The following is an 18,363-nucleotide window of genomic DNA, read 5'->3' as shown; positions in this document are numbered from 1 at the left end:
AGGGCACCCTGCTGATGGCCTTGTTGGCTCAAGTCTCAGGCCATTAATGTGCAGCTGAGCACATCTGGGAACCTGAGGAGAGTGGGGTTTGTGGCTAAGCAAGCTTTGGATGGACCCTCGCTGGCAGCATGCCCACAGACAATACCCTTCCCTTGGGAGGGCCCTACCTTGGTGTGCTTGTCCAGGAGGCCTGGGGTCAGGCAACACCAGGCCTAGAATGGTGATAGGGCCTGGCGGTTCCCAGGTGCTACAGTCACAGGGACGGGGGTGGGGTGGGGTGCTGCGTGTCATGGAGGAAGAGTGTGGGTGCAGGAGGCCGACTGCCCGTGTCCACACTCCTTCCCAACTCCTCATTCATAGCTCTGCGACCCAGGGCAAGTTACTAACTCCTTTATTTCCTCATCTTTTAATGGAATTAGTAACAGTACACACTTTATAAACGAGGATTAAATGAGAAAACCCACTGTTGCAGTTACGTCCTGCTGGATGTCAAACTACCCAGGCATTTCCCTGGAGGCTGGGGATCTGCTGTCAAGGTGGCTTAGGTGTCTGGCAGGTTGGCAAGCTGGCTGTGGGCTTCGGTCCCTTTCCACCAGCTGCCTGGGCTTCCTCGCAGCATGGTGGCTGGGAGCCAAGAGCAAATGTCCCCACAGGGCAAAGCTGAAAGGCCTTTTTATGACCTAGTCCTGGGAAGTCACATTGTATCACCTTTGCTATGTTGTGTTGGTCCAGGCAGTCACCAAAATGTCACTCCCCAGATTCGAGGGGAGGGAACATAGACCCCACCAGTTGATGGGAAGGGTGTCAGAGAATCGCACAGTTTACAACTGTCCCATACAGTCAGTGCTTCTGCTCAGTGTTTGACCTGGAGTGAACTCTGAGTCAATGGTAGTGACAGTCACAACCCCGAGAGCTTGAGTCAGGCACTACTTAAATCTCATCACTGGAGGATTCCCGAAACAGCAGCCCCACGCTGTGCTAAATTCCTCCTGGAGTTTGAGGAGGAAAACTATCTTCTATTTTAGACGTAGAACCCATCTATCTTTCCTTTTATTCCCTGACCACTCGGGAGCTCAGAGGTAAAGACAGGATTCAGGTACAGTAACTGACATGCAGGTTATGAGCTGCTTCAGATCTTTTTTGGCAACAGGGTCTTAAAAAGGCAAACTGGCCTCCAAATGCTCCCCTACCAGCCCAGGCCTGGCCTCTCCCTTGGTTTCAGATGGGCTCTGCAGATGTGAGGGATGTTTCTGAGCTTCATGACCCAGGGGATCCATGGCTTCCTCTGGAATCCCTTATTTTAAGAGCTCTACCCTCTACAGGTCCAAGATCCGCCCACTGCAGAGATGGGGATCTCATCACCACTGGGACACCTCCAGGAGGGGCTGGGAGAGCAAGACAAGGGCAGAGCACTGAGAGGTGGAGTGGGGGAGACTGAACCCAGCCTGGGAGCAACAAGTGAGGCATGGACTCAACCACCGCATCCCTCACATCTCGGGCTCAGCCTCCTCTTGCCACTACTTCATACTCCTAGTGATCCAAGATGAGAAAGGGCCTGAGAGCTTTGCCCCCAAGACCATTAGCTTAGGCCCTGGGTGCTCCAGAGTCTGCCACCTTCCCTGCTAGCATAGGGACGGCTCACACTGCTCTGCTCCCCTTGCCCCACATTGCTTGGCCTCAGCCCAGAGGTTCCAAGACAGTGGCAGCAGGATAAAGGTAATGACACCAAGTATATAGGAAATCTTTTTATTTCAAGAAATATGTATTGAAGGCATCCTAAAACCTGAAACAGGATTTTGGACATGTAAGCCTACAGAACAGACAAATAAATATGCAAATCTGCCCCATCGTCTGGGGTTGGAACTGGATGTCAGACACTGGAGGGAGGTGGTATCCTTTAGTATGTGAGAGTTCTGAAGTCATATAAATATAGATCCTTTATAGGAGTAGATCAGTATTAAATACTAGTCACTGAATTTTTATAACTTAATTTGTCTTGAGACTGATAAAGCTGTGTACATCCAACATGTAGACAGTCCCACCCCAAGTTGGCCCAGCCTCTGTCCCCAAGTCAGTGTACAGACATTCTTAAGTGGCAGGGGCTTCACAGCCTAGAACCCTGCCCAGGGGAAGTGGGGAGGGGAGCAGACATTTCTGGAGGGACCTGCTACGGCCGAGGCTACTGCCTCCACTTCCCATCCTTGGTCTTTTAAACCGAAGATGGGGTATCCAGGTGGTGGGGACCCAGGTAGTTCTAGAGAGTGAACACAAAGGACGACACCCGACCTTCTCTCTCCTTCATTGGCTCACAGCAAACCATTATCTGAGCAGCCACCAGACAGCGGGATGGTCAGTCACATGGCGGCCAGTCATGGTGAAGTACCAAAGGAGGAGAAAGAGCAGGAACCCAGGACACTGGGCCCCTGCCACAAGGGGGGAGCTTCTACCGGGAAGGTCAGACAAAGGCCAGGCCCTGGCCCTCAGTGCTGACCATAACCACTGCGGCGGGCTCCAAAGGCTGGTTCTGTAAGAAAAACAAGAAAGCGTTTGCAGCTCCCCTGGCCCAACAAAAAAGCTTTATATGATACCTCTCCCCTTAAGTCACCACCCGTGGGAAATCCTTGACCTTGACAAAGACCCAGCCCCACCTATCTGGAGGGCTGTGGGGTGAGCTCCAGTGACCGCGGCACAGTCACTCTCTGCTCCCCATCCTGCCTTCTTGGACTGCCGAGGGGGGCCTCTAGGGAGACAGCCCCGAGGAAGGGCACCAGGATGACCTGTCACAGCAGTCAGCATAGCATCTACCTGTGTGCCGTGTCCCCACACCAACTGGGCAGGACATAGTCTCTCTGGCACTGAGCTCCATGTCTGGTATATAATCAGGGCTCCATCAATGCTGTGCAGCGCAACCCTGCTCTGCCATCCCCCTGCCACTGACAGGAGACAAACCACTGTGCCTGTGCAGCCTCTGCCTGCAAAGGAACCCAAGACGGCCACCCCACCAAGCACGGTCAATCTCTGGGTGGGCTCAGACTGCTGGGCAGGCACTTGGGCCAGAAAAAGGCCCCAGGACCCCCTGGGGAGGGAAGTGAGGGCTGTGGAGAGGAGCATCTAAGGCTGAGGGGGAGAGGGGCAGGGGAGCCCTGACTCACCAGGGGAGAACACCCAGATCAGGAAGAGTGAAGGTGGACACCAAGTGGAGGGTCCCCAAGGGAACAGAGGGCTGAGCACCCACCTGGGCCAAGGCCTGGGGCACAAAGCAACAGCACGGGGCTGGCCGACCCCAAGAAGCCCAGGCACATGTCTCCCTGAGGCCCACAGGAGCCCACAGCCAGGCCTGATCCAGGGAGCCCCACCAGCCCACCTCCAACAGCGCCCAGCACACAGTGGGTGCTTGGGTCAGCGACAACCCCAAGGGGACGGGAAGGGCTCGCTGTGGTGCCAGGGTGCCAGGGCTCTTCATAGGCACGATGGGGCTCTACCTAACAGCGTGCAGGCCAGAAGGCTTCCTCCCCAGAAGAACTTGCGCCATCTGACCGATAAAAGGGTCCTAAGTGCCATTTGTGACATGACAGTGCTGAAATTCTTTTTGTCCTGGTGAGAACACATCTCCCAGGTTAGTTCACTGGGGAGGCAACTCAATGAACGTGTGCTTTCAATTTATGTAACGAGGAAAATGCCAACAGCCTCCTCTCTGGAAGGAAGGAAGGAAGGAAGGAAGGGAAGGAAGACATTCAAACAAAGGCTACTTTGGGAAATCGGAAGGGACAAGACCTCCCAATCCAGAAATGTTCACACTCCCCAGAGAAAACCAGGGACCCTGAGCCGCAAGGTCTCCTGGGAGCTCTTCCTGCCGCGCCCTGGAGCTGGCCCTGGGCTTTCTGAGGAGCTTAAGCCACCTCCCACCCCACAGAAAGCTTCAGCAATGGCATGGTGATAGATTAAAAACCAAACAAACCAGACCCTGTTTCTAGCTGCCCCGCTTCTTTTAAGGAAGGGCTGAACTGCACTTCAAATCTCGCAAACAACCATGGAGGCCGCCCAGCCCAGGGCTTCCTTTAGAAGCAGCCGGACTCTGCGCTCACAGGCCGGTGGGGGCGCCTGCAGCCGTCTGCCTGGCTGGGCTTCAACAAGGCTCCCAGGGCCTCCCAATAAGGAGCTATGACCTTGTACTTGCAGGCTTTTGACCTCTCCTGCATTGGCATGGGACGAAGGTCCCAGAGAGGTCTCCAGGCCAGGTGGGGACACACCAGTTGGTAGGGTGGGTGGAAGGGGACACCCAACACCTGCCTCAGCCCAGGTCCACTGGAGACAGAAAACACGCAGCAGGCCCCTCAGGGCCCCCTTCAAGGCCACAATCCTGTCCAGTCGCACCACCCTGCGCCCCTGGGTGGGAGCTCACCCCCGGGAGGCCCACCCCTGTGAGGAGTATTTTGCTGTGAGACCCCAGCTGGGGCGAGGAGCTAGGCAGGCAGATGCCCTCCATCTGGGGAGCTGGCACACTGGGACATCCAGCGCTGGACATGGAGTTTGAGATCCCGCTGCAGCTATCGTCTGCCTGATTCCTGATGCTCCAGGACAGCGAGGTCCGCAGGAAAGCAGGAGGCCCAGGCCATTCTCAGACCCTCACGGGAGGACCCCACCCCCTCCACTCGTACCTCAGAAGCGGCCCTCCTCTCCCGAGGTGGGAGCAAGCAGGCGCAGGTAGTGGCAGCAGGAGGCGTGTGAGCTGCATTGGTGAGGGATGGGTCTGAGGCTGGGGGTGACCTGCTGGAGCCAGAGACGTCCAGCAAGGAGGCATCTCTTCCAGGCCAAGGGAGAGGCATTCGCAACCAGCTTTGGCCCCAGCAGCCATGACTCAGGCTCTAAATGCACAGAAACTCTCCAGGCGTCAGATCCTGAGGCTCAGTCAGCAGCCCAAGAGCCAATGCTCCACCTGGTGAGGCCAACCTGTCCTCGTGTGCGAAGGAGGGGGTCGCTGCCCCCAGAGGTGCTGGGTTACCTGCACCGAGGCCCTCCCTGGGCCAGGCCGGGGCTAGTGCAGCTCACCAGGGTTCTGTGGCGGCCGGTGCCCCCGCCCCACATCCATGTCACTACTGCCACTGTCCAGCTCAAAGCCACGCCCGCCAGAGGGTGTCTGGGGCATGAACTGGCGAAAGATGCTGACACTCCCGTGCCAGAAGGTGGGCTCTGGGAGCCGCCCCACCACGCTCCATGCCCGAGTCTCCGGATCATAGGCCTCCACCACGTCAGAGAGCTCAAACGTATTGTCGTATCCCCCCGAGACGTACAGCTTCCCTCCGAGGACGGCCAGGCTGCCCCCAACGTGCACCTGTGAGCCAAAGGAGAGGGGTGAGTGGAGACTGGCAGCCAGGGCACAGAAGAGTCCCTACTGCCCCTCTCCAGGTACCCATGACCACTGGGAGGGGTGGCCTCAGCACTTGCTGGAAGTTTCAGATGGGAAAACTGAGCCTCATATGGCTGATGGTGGCTGAGCTGGGACTTGATCCAAAGCCGGGGCTCCGAACCAGAAGGCTGTACCACCCCATCTTTCCCAAATTTGCTATAAGGAGTACATGTAGCTCATTATAGGAAAAATATAGTTACATTTCCTAAATGTTAAGATGTTAAGCTGTGATGTGTAAATTGTGATATCTGCCATGCAGACGTTATCACGAGAGCAGGTTTGGAAATTTTAAGGAAGACAGAAAAGAAAGATGTAGATGGGTGTATATGTTTCTGGGACTAAGGAGACTGCCCACATGGCTAAATGCCTCCGAGCCTTCCTGGCTCCATCACACTGTCAGGCTCAGCATCTCTCTTCTCGACAAGCAGAAAGGAGAGACCCTGATCAGGCAGCAGCAGCAGCATGGGTGTCCTCTTCAGAGCACACAGCAGGTGCTCAATAAATGTATTCTGAAGGTCAGTTCCTTAGGAACCAGCTGAGGGTGTGTCAGTCTCCAAAGACCTTCTTATCCCCTCTTTTGCCCCCTTATTCACTCTGTTCCAGCCACACAGGAGCCCTGTTCTAGGCCTTGTTCCAGAAACATCCCAGGCATGCCCTGCCCCAGGGCCTTTGTGCTTGCTGTCCTTCTGTAGAACACTCTTCCTCAGTATGCTCTCTGGCTCATGGCAGGTACTCAGTGAATACTGGTGTAATGAATGAACCTGCTAAGCTATGTGGCCCTGGGATGTTATTTAAGGTCTCCGTGTCTCAGCGACCCTCAAGAACAAATTGAGGGTCACACTAGCTCTCTCTCAATGAGATAACACCCGGAAAGGGCTCACCACGGGCCCTGCCCATCAGGACTATCTCCCAAACACTTATGATGACACTTGGGCCAGAAAGCAGGACCAGCCTGTGCTTCCAACGCTGGCATGTCTGTAAATTTACCTGATTCATAGATGGGATCTTGTCCCATTCGTTCTTTGTCGGGTTATATACGTCCACCTCGGCAGAGTCATCCCTGTGGAGAGAAGGAGCAGAGAGAGCAGGTCAGAGCAAGGAGGAAGTACCCCCCAGTGTGAAGGGCTAGAGAAGAGGGTCCTTCAGGCCCTCTACCTTGAGTATGTGGCTGACACCATTTGGCCTAGTGGCCAGTGGGACCCCATCCCTGGTTTACAGGAGCCAATCTCAGACCCCGACACCTATCTGGCCCAGCGTCTGAGGCCAGAACTCAGCCTTGATCCCCAAACCCTAAGATCACACCCTCTGGTGCTTAAACCTTTCCCTGCCACCCAGCTCCGACACGGCTGTCCTCTTTCCTGGCTGCAGCCACGCTGGCTTCTCTCAGATCTTGAACTTATGGTCCTTCTTGCCCCAGGCTCCTTCTCATCCTCCTGATTTGGACTTATGCCATCTCTTTAGGACAGCCTTCCATGGTTGACCAGTCCAGGCCAGGCCTCCTGCCCCACCACACACCCCCAGTTGCCCCAGGCTGCTCCTTGGCCTCTGTCCTCACCGCCACCACCAGCCTCCCCGCCCCATCCCGTTCACTGCTGTGTCCTCAGTGCCCAGCAGGATAAACACAGTCACAGGAACTGAGATACCGGCGCTGCCCTTCCCTTTGGGGTCAGGATCCTTCAGCCTGTTTGACAGGCTCCTGATCCCTGTAACAAAAGGCTCAAAGGCACAGCCTTGAAGAGCAAAGACAGTACCCCGCAATAGCAGCAGTAATGACGATCATGGTCACAGGTCAGGGGTCAGCCGAGGGGCCCCACAGTAAGTATCTTAGGCCTTGCAGAGCAGACGGTCTCTGTGGCTCCTCCCCAACTCGGCTGTTGTGGCTGAAAAGCAGCCACAGCTGTACGTAAACAGAGGGACTGGCTGCGTTCCAAGACAACCTTTCTTAGAGACACAGAAACTTGAATTTTGCATAACTTTTCATAGGTCATGAAATATTTCTCTTGCTTCAATTTTTTCCTCCAACCATTTCAAAATGTAACAACCATTCTTAGCGTGTGGCCCACGTGATGATGGCAATACCAGAACCTGCTTGGCTGTCCTCCCCCAGCAGAGACATGCAAGCTGCAGCCAGAAGGTGACAGGCTGGACAGTGCTCCCAGTTCATTCCTCTGCGGGGGCTGGGATGCCCCAGCCGAGAGCCACCTTAAATGAGGACGAGGACAGAGGCGGGGCATTGCTGGGGAAGGAAAGGGGCTGGGACCTCCACACAGCACTGGCTGCCTCCCTGGGGAGGGCACCTTCCAGACAGGAGCTGCCCTGATAGGTAGCATTCTGAGCAGGGGCTCGGAGGTGCCGAAGTGCATGAACAGCGTGGCTCTGGGACAAACACTCCAGAGTGTCAGCCCCAGGCCTTGCCGAGACTCTCAGCCAAGGCCAGGTCCCCATGACTCACCTGGAGGGCAAATGGGCTGCCTTTCCCTACCTCCCACTCTCTCAGTCAGGTTGGGGGGGTGGGCAGAGGTGAGCCCGCCCCCCAGGGCTTGGGTGAACCCCCAACAGTGGGTGTGGAGGGTGCCCCAATGCGTCCATGTGAGGAGTTTAGCAACTGACAGGTGACTCAGACCAGGAAGAGGAAGCCGTGGGACCTCAATCTGCAGACCAGCCCTTGGGCACACCTTGCTCTACGACCACAGGGCAGGGAGGACGTTTTCAAAGGCGCTCACCCTGGAACTACTGGTGAGGGGCTGAAGCCAAGGTCCTGGCGCTCTGATAAGTTGTATTTATAGCCATCTCCACCCCCTCCTTGAAGACATCTACAATGACCTGTGGGAGGGAGAGCTGTGAGAAAGGTCAGATGATGTTTTCTAACAGGAGCAGGCTGAGATTCCAGGGCTTTCTCAGAGCAGACTGCAGGTTCCTGGCACACGGTGATGCCTGGCCCCTTGGCCACTTGCATGGCAAGCAATGCCACCTCTGTTCCGCATGGGCTCTCCCAAAGCCTGGGAAGGAGCCTCGAGTCAGGCGGAGGAGAGGGAGGGACAGACAAAGGCCAGCACAGCTCAGTGAGAGAGGGGGTGGCCAAGAAGCAAAGTGCACTGAGGCTCCCAATTCAAAGCCCCAGACCGCAAGGGGACAGAGGGCTCCGCCATTCATCCCTTACTCTTCCCTCCTGGTCCCGGAGCTCCAGGCAAGCTCCAGGCCAGAGAGCAGACCAGCAGGTACAACACCTACAATGATGCCCGTATGTACCTACGGACACACGCACTTGCATACCCACACACACACACACGGAAGCTACACACAGTTGGCAGGGAGCTCCTACGCCCCTGGATGCCCAGTGGCCCATGAGGAGGAGGCATTTGGTTACAACCAGTCATCAAGATCAACGAATGCACGGCGACCCACTGGCTGCCTATCTCCGCTCCATGCCGCTAAGGACACAGCCCAGTGCAGGGAGTCCGTGATGTAATGACATCACGCAGGACCTGGGTCAAAGGTACTTGGTTCAAATCCTCTGTTGCTACCTAAAGCCTGTGCCTATTAAGTTCCCTAGCCCTCAAGGCCTCTGTTTTGCAATATGTGAAATACGGACAGCAGTGGTGCCCATCTCATTAGACAGTCATGGAGATCAACTGTGAAAAGGCCCAGGAAGCAGGCAGCACAGAGATCGACTCGTCTGGCACCCCAACACACGCTGCCTGTTGTCATCATTCCCTCAGGTAGCTTCGGGGCCTGTTCAATACCAGGTCCCTTTCTGGTCCAGAGTGGCTGTGGGATCCCCGGAGAAGAGCATTCATTCAACAAGACTCATGAGCCCTCCCTGCGCCAGGACAGGCGAGAAGGCGCCAGACAGAATCTTCGGAAACTCACTGAACACACAAGTACCTGGGGATAGATCCCCCACCTACCTGAGCATGGACACTGTGCCAAGCGAGTAAAGGGTCCCTCAGTTGAGGCCACATCTCCCCAAAGGCTTGAGTGTCCAACAAGCTTTCCTCTGGTATTTTAAAGATTTGAAATCCCTCTTAGGCAGGGCATGTTCCTTTCTGAAAAATGCCAAGTGAGAACAGCCGGCCCTGGTGGTCCAGTGGTTAAAATTCGGCGCACTCACCACCACAGCCTGGGGTCATTTCCCAGTCAGGGAACCACACCACCCGTCTGTCGGTTGTCATTATGTGGCGGCTGTGTGTGATGCTGAAAGCTCTGCCACTGGTATTTCAAATACCAGCAGGGTCACCCATGGTGGACAGGTTTCAGCAGGAGATTGTAGACTAAGAGAGACTAGGAAGAAGGACCTGACCACTCACTTCTGGAAAAATTGGCCATGAAAACCCTATGAAGAGCGGCGGAGCATTGTCTGATATGGCGCCAGAAGAGGAGAGGGTGGCACAAAAAGACCACGAGGCTCTGCTCTGCTGTGCACAGGGTCGCCAGGACCAGGAGTTGACTTGACAGCACTAAACAAATGCAAGAACAACCAGGCTTTTAGTGGGATCCTCCAGGTGGATGTCCAGCCAAAGGGACACATTTTATCTAGCTTCTCAAAAAGTTCTCTGAAAGGATCTAACTCCATCACACTTGGGATCCCTGGATTAAGAAAATCTAGAAGCCCATGTAAACCACTCTAAGAAACAGGAACAAAGGGTCAGAAAGACCCAGCCTCAGAGCCCAGCTTTGCCTCAGTTTCCTCACCTGTGAAATGGGGAGAACAGTGATAAAGTGCTTAGCATGGGGCCTGGCAAGAAGTGCGGAACGCACGGCCTCAGCCCCGGGGACTCACCTGATGAAGTACATGAGTCCATTCAGGGTCACCGTCTTGGGGGCGAAGGACCAGGGTGGGAGCTGGCCACAGTCCACCAGCGACCACAGGTCCGTGTCCGGATGGTAGCACTGCATCACCATGGTCTCCTTGCCAGCCAGGGAGCCAATGGCGTAGAGCCGGCCGCGGCAGGCAGTGGTGGAGCAATTGTCCATGGGGTAGGTCATAGGCTGCAGGGCCTCCCAGGAGTCAGTGGTGTGGTCGTAGCGCTCCGTGCTGTCCGCGGCCACCACATACAGCAGCCCGTCCAGTACAGAGGAGCTGTGGTACTCGCGGGCCTTCAGCATGGGCGCCACCTCCGTCCACTCGTTCACACTCGAGTTGTACCTCCACACGCAGTCATAGAGCCGGGAGCCATCAGACCCGCCTGCCGGGATGCACAATGGACAGGTCAGCCCACATCAACTTGGGGTGAGTCACCTACCCGTGCCTTCCTGAACTTCCGAGAGGGCGTCTCCCAGGGGAGGAATGAACCTCACTGTGCTTTGATGTGAACACGTTCTCTCTCATCAAAGCCCAAGGCAGGGACTCCAAGCTGGGGCTAAGGCAATACCCAGGACGACGGCCGAGCTTCGTGCCATAGAAACTCCACCAAATCTTTGCAGCTGAAGCAAAGGCCCCAGGGCTACCCCCACAGATGCCATCAGACCCCTCACCTGGACCAGGGCATCAGGTCTGAGTCAATTCTCCCAGGGAGCCACAGGATGTAGGGGGAGGGGGGGTACACAGGGGCTTGTTCACCAAATCCCAGGCTTCCGGGGCACCCCCAACCAAAGCTGTGCCAGGACCAACTGAGTGGAAATCTACTTCACGCAGCCAGCACAACACCACCACGTAAAGTAAAGCTGCGAGTGGACTTCTGGGGTTGGTTCTTGATTTAGGTGCAAGTTACAGAGGCGTGTTTTGTTGGAAAAACTCATCAAGCTGCACAAGTATGATGTATACTCTTCTGTCTACATTTCTTATTTCAGAAAAGAACTAGGAAAAAACTCCCAGTGGTGCTGGCTGTAATTGTAAATTAAACAGGTCTATCGGGGACATCAAAACTCCCACAGCATGAAGGAACCCTAAGAACTCTGGGGGCTACAATCCCAACTCCCCAGGCTGGCGCCACAGGGCAGAGCAGGCATGACATTCTATCCGTCTCACAGCCCAGAGCTCTAAAAGGAAGAAAACAAAGTTCTTGTAAAGTCCACTCTGCCTACCTTCTCCCTTCCAAAGGACCCGTGTGGAGGGCAGCTGGAGCCGGTTTTCCGGCCCTGCGAAATTCCCTAGAGGCAGCTGTATGGAACGACCCAGCCACCTGTCTAAACCCGAAGGATTAGCTGCTCAGCTGAGACATTTATGGAAGCGTGTGCAATGTTGGGGCGAGTCTGACCAGTTCTGGGAGGAAGTTCACTGGCAGAATTTTCAGGGAAGTCGGGACCATGATTCCCAAACAACACGGCCAACTTCAGACTGGATTCCGGGAGATTCCAGCAGAGGCTGGACCTGGAGCTGCAGGCCAAGGCAGCTTGGCTACAGAGCTGAGCATGTCCTTGGGCTGAGATGCTGCCCATTGTCAGCTCAGAGCCCCAGGGCACACTGGAGCACGTCTCAGGGCTAGCTTTCTCTCTAACATGCCAGGCTGGGCACGGTGGCTGTGAGGACCCAGCCCTGAGCCTCCCCAGCCGGGTAACAGCCTCTGAAGGGCTCAACGCACGCTTGGTCCTGTTCTTTCCTTATATAGCCGTCAGAGACCGCCCCTCCTCATCCCACGGAAGGAGGTAGCCTCCTGTTCGAACCGAGATTTATCTTTAATAAAAAATGTGGGAGAAGCCCGGGACTGAGGCTGGCTGGGACCCGCCCAGCATGACTCGGCAGTGTTTTGGGGTTTGGGCCAAAGCAACTGGAAGGAAACCTTAGCATGTGACTATGTTTACAGTCGCTGTGTAGGGAGCAGCCTAAACACCACGTGACCCACACCACATAGCCTAGGTGTAAGTCCCAGGGAACTTTGTCACCCATGACAAAATGCATGTGTCAGGAGGCCCGTGTGGCTCAGCAGTGAGGAGAAATCCCCTGGGAGGGGATAATGCATGTCTCACAGGGCAGCGCATCAGCCTGTGGCCTGTCCCCTGAATCCCGGAGGGAAAAAAAGAAAGCACCCATTGTGTAGAGTGAATGTCCCAGTATCTTCCAACCAAATAGCCAGGCACCTCCCAGGCAAGGAGTGGGCTCCCCTGGGCAGGCCACACGGCTGGGAGAAGAGAGAGAGGGAGACCCACAAGCAGTTACTTGTCTCGGCTCACACAAGGGGCTCTTTTTCTAGGTTGAAAGTATTAACCCCAAACCAGTACCCACTGGCCAGCTTGCGGGAAGGGAAAGGGAAATAGTCGCTTGCACTCAGGCGAGGTCCCTGGACTCCAGGTTCTGTTTCCTGGGGACAGACGTGATCCCCCAGGGGCGCAGGAGGCCAACCCGAGACCCCTGCCTGGGGGGCCGGCCGGTCCTGGGTCCTCCTAACCAGCCCCCAGGCAACTCACCCGTCACGTAGATGTCATTGCCCAGCGCCACGATGCTGTAGCCGCCGCCCAGGTGGTCGGGGAACTCCGCCAGGTAGCGCCACTGGCCCGTCTGCGGGTTGTAGCAGTCAACGGTGACCAGCTCGTCGCAGTCCTGGTCGCAGCCCCCCACAAGCACGAGGATCTCGGCGAGGCCGGTGGAGGGGCGCGGGCGCATGCGGGGGCAGGGCCCACGGTCGTGGCGGTCATAGCGCGCCGCCTGGAAGTCGCGCGCCTCGCGCAGGAGGCGCAGGCAGGGCGGGCAGCGCGCCACGAGTGGCTCGGCCTCGACGTGCGCCAGCAGGTAGAAGCGACGCACGAAGGGCAGGCGCACGGCCTCGAGCAGCTGCGGCCAGTGCGCGGCGCGGCGCGGCGGGTCGGCGCGCACCCAGCGCAGCGCCAGCTGGTAGGCGGCCTCCTCCTTGGGCACACACAGCCCGTCGTCGCGCAGGTAGCGCAGCAGGCGCGCCAGCGGCAGCCGCTCCAGCTGCTCGGCGCCCAGCTCGCCCACGTGGCGCAGGATGAAGCGCTGAGCCGCGCTCGCCAACCCCGCGCAGCTAAAGGCCTCGGCGAAGTCCTGCATGTCCAGGCAGTTAGCCAGGTCGAGCTGCTGCTGCAGAAAGGCGCCGCACGCCTCCTTCACGGCCGGGAACTGCAGCAGGTCGGCGGCGCGCAGCAGCGGCTCGGCGTTGTCGCCGCTCACCGCCACGCGGCCCGTGTAGCTGAAGTCGAGGAGCAGCTGCAGCATGTCGGGCGGCACGCCGTGCAGGCGCACCCGCTCCGCGCGGCTCTCACGCAGCTGCCCGGCGAACATGGCGCGGAAGTAGGGGCTGGCGGCCGCCAGCACGGCGCGGTGCGCCGGGAAGTCGCGCCCGCCCGCCGCCTCCAGGGTCACGTCCAGGAACTTGCGCTCCGCGCGGAGCTGGCTCAGCCCGCGCAGCAGGCTCAGCGCGTGCGCGGGGTCCGAGAAGGGCAGCACGGCCAGGGGCGCCGGCCGCTCCATGGCGCTCTCGCTGCGGGGCGCGGGGCCGCTGCGCGCGGTGCCTGGGAACGCCGCGGCCGGGGCCAGCGGGAGAGACGCGACCCGCTGCGCGTCGCCGCTATAAATAAGGCCGGGCGCCGCGGCCGCGGGGGGGCCGGCCCGGGCGGGGGGCGGGGCGCCGCCGGCACCGCCCACTTAACCCCTCCGGGCCCGGCGCCGCCGCCCGGCCGCGCGCGCGGGATCGCCTCCCCCCCGCGCGCGCCCGCCCCCGCGCTCCAGGCTGAGTCACCGCCGCCCGCGCCCGCTCCCTCTCTCCGCCTTTCCGGGGCTTCCAGCCGCCTCCCGCCGACGCCCGAGCCGGGGACGCCTGGTGACAAGTGTCCTCTGCGAGGGGCGGCTGTGCCGCGCGCCGGGATCGGGGGCCTCCAGGGCCTGCTCACGACCCACCCAGGCCCTGCTGCTGAACAAAACCCGGTGGGAGCTCCGTGCCTGAAACCGAAGCCACCCCTTTCGCGCCAGACTTCCCAACTGCGTCCGCCCCTGAGCCCCGGGGCTGCTCGGTACAATGGCCTTTTTTTTTTTCGAATTCCACTACTTCCAAGGGTTGCTAGTTAACCCTATCACAGGGCAGATTTCAAACGACAGGATTTTTACAATTCAGGACCAAAGCATGAACAAGTATAAGGTTTTTAGGTGACTTTTTTCTTGGCGTATATATGTGACACGGGGCCAGCTGCCTGGAATCTGCTCTACTGTGTTCCTGCAGGAGTTTCAAACTTGACTAACTCGGTCATTAACTTCCGTCAGCGTATGGGTGCAGTTTGTTTCCGATTCACGGACTCCCAGGCCCCAGAGCTGCCCTCCGAAGTGGGCAGGCCTGCTCTGGGTTCGGCCACCTGGCCTCCTCGCCTCCTCTTCTCGAATTGAAACTGAGAAAGATAGAAAAGTGAGGGTAGGAGAAATATATCAGAAGTCGTAAGAATAGATTATTAAGCTCAACAAGAAGCTAAAGCACCAGAAAATAATTCTGGAGAATTAGCAGTTTTTCCAACATCTTGAGACGGGGTTCTAGGGGCCCGGGGACAGGGCCTTCAGCTCAAGGTCAGACAGGGAACTACCTTAAAAACCAGGCCATGTGGCCATTCAGAAATGTCACAGTCACTTGTGCGGTGACAGTGAAGAAAGGAATTTTGCCTTATTTTGGTTCCAGTAGATACAATACCAGGGTTGCACTTTCAACGTAACCATATGAAAAAGTTCCCTCACTTGGAGGCCATTTTTTTCTTTAATGTGTGTTCTCAGTTTTAGAAAAGACCCTTGTTTTGCCTCTAGTCCTCTTGTTTTGCAGATGAAACCTGTTTTTTGTTATTTAATAGCCCCCACCCATGCCCTTTGGGCTTCTTAAAGGCATTCCTGATGAACACCTCATGCTCCCACGTGTGTCCCAGCACAGGCTGGGCACACCGGAGGTGCTGTCATTTCTGGGTTCCAGCAAAGTCAGCACAGCCTTTGGAGAAGGCATCTTGTTTTTGAAATGAGAACGGTAGGCTTTCTCTTCTACTCATGAATCTCTCATCAACTTGCCGTGAGAATGTATCTGGTCTAAATTGCAGCATGAGAAGCACAGGCCTAAGTAAGAAAACATTCAGGTACCCAGGCGGGCTGCCTGTTGCCCATAGATGGACTGTTCACACAGCTATTAACGGCAGCGGCAGCATTCCTGGGCCCAGGAGCCTGGCCAATAGCTTACTTGCACAGGCTTTGTGACAAGAAAGTCTGAGTAGCCAGGAAGTGGGATGTTTGTAGGGAAAAGTACTCCAGTCCCTCTGAGTCACAACTCATCCACCTTGCATAAATCAAATCTTTAAATCAATAATGTTTCTATAGTTAAGAACTGAGTCCAGTTTTCTTATTTAAACAACCCGTCTTTCAGCCTTACCGTGAAGGCTTGAAAAATAATGTTGTAGATATTTGTTGAAACGGAAAGATGTTCATGCTATGGTGTCAAGCGAAAAATCTGATTACCCATAGTGTGACCCAATTTGTCATTCATATGCGTTCATATGCCTAAAAAGGTGGTGAAGGTAACATTTTCTTTAGCTGGTAGGTTTGTTGTTTTTGCTTGCCTGCATTTTCTTTCTGTACTAAACGTATATAACTTGCGTATTAAAAAAAAATACAAGTTCAAAATAAAATTTAAAAATTCAGTTCTTGAGAAAACAGGTGTATTAATATACCAGACCCAACAGGCAAACATTTGAAACCATGTGTGTATATCTAAGTCAATAAAGGAATGTGGTTGGAAAAGAAAGGATAGATTTAGACTTCTCAGCTGTGTTTGGAATTTTAAATAACCTAGTAACCCAGGCATGCTATTTAGTTCCTTTTTTTGCTCATTAATCTCGAGTTCAAAATGGGAATGTGAGAAATTCACTCACTGTAGGGTGACAATGTGATCAATACAGTCAGTAAACTATTAATTAAGGGATTTCCATTCCTCAAATATCCAACATCAGGGTGTGGCAGAAGCACTTTTGTTTGGTGAGGAGGTTAACTCCAGCACACAAGCAATCGTTTGTGGGAAAATGTTTGTATTTATAGATTAAACTTGAGCCATGACAGTTTTATAAATTCATCTCTTCTAAAATCATGAAAATGGTCTTTGCCTAGGTAACTTCTTTATCATAATGTAATTTAACAAGACTTAAATAATGGTACTATTTAATTTAAAAAATGCAAACTACTTAATTTTGATATTTGAATTCTAATTTCAGGCAGACAGGACAAGAGGTGACTGAGATCATTTTGAAAGCTGCCATTCTCCCCCTTTTTCTTTTTTGAGAACATTTAGGAACACATACCTTAACATTTATAGAGTCAGAAAGAGATTGTGCCTTTTTTCCTATTACACACCCTGTTCTTTTCTGATTCTGGGCTGCCTCAGGTGTGGTCTGTAATGTACTTACTCTACATAAACGTCTTCCTTTAAGGAGTGTTACAGCATTCTCTATTAAGTGCGTCATTACATGTAAATGGGATACTGTAAGTGAAAACATTTACACAGTGTTTGGCACATAGTGTTAGCTCTTCATCTTTATATTTTCCCTGTATGAACCATAACACAAGACATTCATTTGATTCTTCTATGCATAGGTTATTTCCCTCACTACAGTCACATGTCACTTAATGACGGGGTTTTCGTCATTGTGTGAACGTGTTAGAGTGCACTTACACAAACCTAGATGGTAGAGCTTACTGCACACCTTCTATATGGTACTAGCCTTATGGGACCATCATTGTAGATGTGGTCCACCGTTATGCGGTGCACGACGGTATATGAAAAGTTGACAATACATAGTTTAGAAATTATTTATTAATGATTTAAAGTTATTTACACACATATACTCACGCAGTAGTCAAGGTACTAAAAGTTGAAAACAATCTGATTTTGAAGAATTTTCACTTTTTTTCCTCTCCCGGAAATGGAAGTGAGAAAGGCACAAAACTGAGGGTAGGAAAAATCCATAAGAATTCATGAGAATATACTAGTAAGCTGACAAAAAGCTGAAACACCAGAAAATAATTCTGGGAAAAATAAACCTTTGGTTCTGTTCATACCTACATTCCAGCGTAGAGAGTTAAAATGGGAGGCAGAAAGCTTTCCTGAATGTTCCCCAGATGAATGTAGTGTAGCCAGTGAGATTTAGGAAGGTGAAGCTATATTTGGTAACCCAATTAAAATAACTACATTCTCAAGTTACTTACTGGGAAACCACGGTATTCTTAGTATTTTAAAACTTGTCACAACCTGTGCTAATGTAGGCTCTTTTCTTCCTCTTTCCTAAGTAACTATCATCATCTGAGAATCAGCATTCAGCAGCAGGTAAACATTTTTTTAAGAAGAAAACAAAGAATCGTAGACTCCAAGGATCTGGCTAGCGTGGCTAATGCTCTTGCATTAATCATGGAATTGTAGATTTGCCCCGGGGAGCCCAGGAGTAGTACAGTGTACCTGAGGAGTAAACAACACACTGATGAAGCGTAAGCCTGTCACGGAGAGAAAATCAACTTTGTTACCCCATAGCTGCATAGTGTGCTCCTGAATTTCAGTCAGTCATTGGTGTTACTGTCCTTTTTTGAATCCAAGGAAAGAAGGGTAAATATTAATGTCTAAAGCTCCTCCAAAGGGTTAAATTTCTAAGGAAATCAAAGGAGGGAGAGACACAGAAGGTTGTTCTCCATGGAGTTTTCTTTTACTGGCGTGGCAGGCAGGAAGACGAGCAGGGTACGCCAGGCAGCCCTGGCCACATCTGTGTACTAACAACTGCTGTTTCCTAAGAACTCATTCAAGAACTATCTCTTGGATACCTATTCTAAGCAAGAGCTCCCACTGTCAGATGACACAATCCAGGTCTGGGATTTTCTTTCCTTAGAGTGATGGAGTGGTCCAATAAAGGTTCCTGAATTCTAGGTTTGTTATCAAGTCCATTATCATTATGAACAAGTTCTTTATTTCAGTTTCTTAATGGGGAGGGGATTTAATGTTTATTATGTGAAAAATTATACCATAAGGAATAATGATCAGTTAAGAAAAAATTCCCTCTTCTCTCAT

General features: G+C 53.9%; 1 protein-coding gene across 2 annotated transcripts; it reads right to left on the bottom strand.

The window, feature by feature from the left end:
• Nucleotides 1–1,732: 1,732 nt before the first annotated feature.
• Nucleotides 1,733–13,848, bottom strand: KLHL21 (kelch like family member 21). Of its 2 annotated transcripts, XR_006888581.1 has the most exons (5): nt 12,752–13,848; nt 10,188–10,593; nt 6,395–6,467; nt 4,659–5,332; nt 1,733–2,524 (listed from the first exon to the last, which is right to left on the bottom strand). XR_006888581.1 is itself a non-coding variant. In XM_046660750.1 (4 exons), the coding sequence occupies exons 1-4, from the start codon at nt 13,770–13,772 to the stop codon at nt 5,036–5,038; spliced, it is 1,797 nt and encodes a 598-aa protein (XP_046516706.1). In that variant the 5' UTR covers nt 13,773–13,848; the 3' UTR covers nt 1,733–5,035. The 2 variants fall into 2 exon arrangements, 1 of the variants encoding a protein (XP_046516706.1); XM_046660750.1 differs by having other exon boundaries at nt 1,733–5,332.
• Nucleotides 13,849–18,363: the final 4,515 nt, after the last annotated feature.

Source organism: Equus quagga, chromosome 5 (genome assembly GCF_021613505.1).
Source record: "Equus quagga isolate Etosha38 chromosome 5, UCLA_HA_Equagga_1.0, whole genome shotgun sequence".
NCBI lineage: Eukaryota > Metazoa > Chordata > Mammalia > Perissodactyla > Equidae > Equus > Equus quagga.
Note: the sequence above shows the minus strand (reverse complement) of the source record. Positions and strands in the feature narration are given on the sequence as shown.

Bases quoted from the DNA above. Each gene is read 5' to 3' on its own strand.
- KLHL21 (XM_046660750.1), bottom strand. From the start codon at position 13,772: ATGGAGCGGCCGGCGCCCCTGGCCGTGCTGCCCTTCTCGGACCCCGCG. The intron at 10,594-12,751 runs GTGAGTTGCCTG...GCATCCCGGCAG, and splicing joins CAATGACATCTACGTGACGG to GCGGGTCTGATGGCTCCCGG. The intron at 6,468-10,187 runs GTGAGTCCCCGG...TTCTCTCCACAG, and splicing joins GGACTCATGTACTTCATCAG to GGATGACTCTGCCGAGGTGG.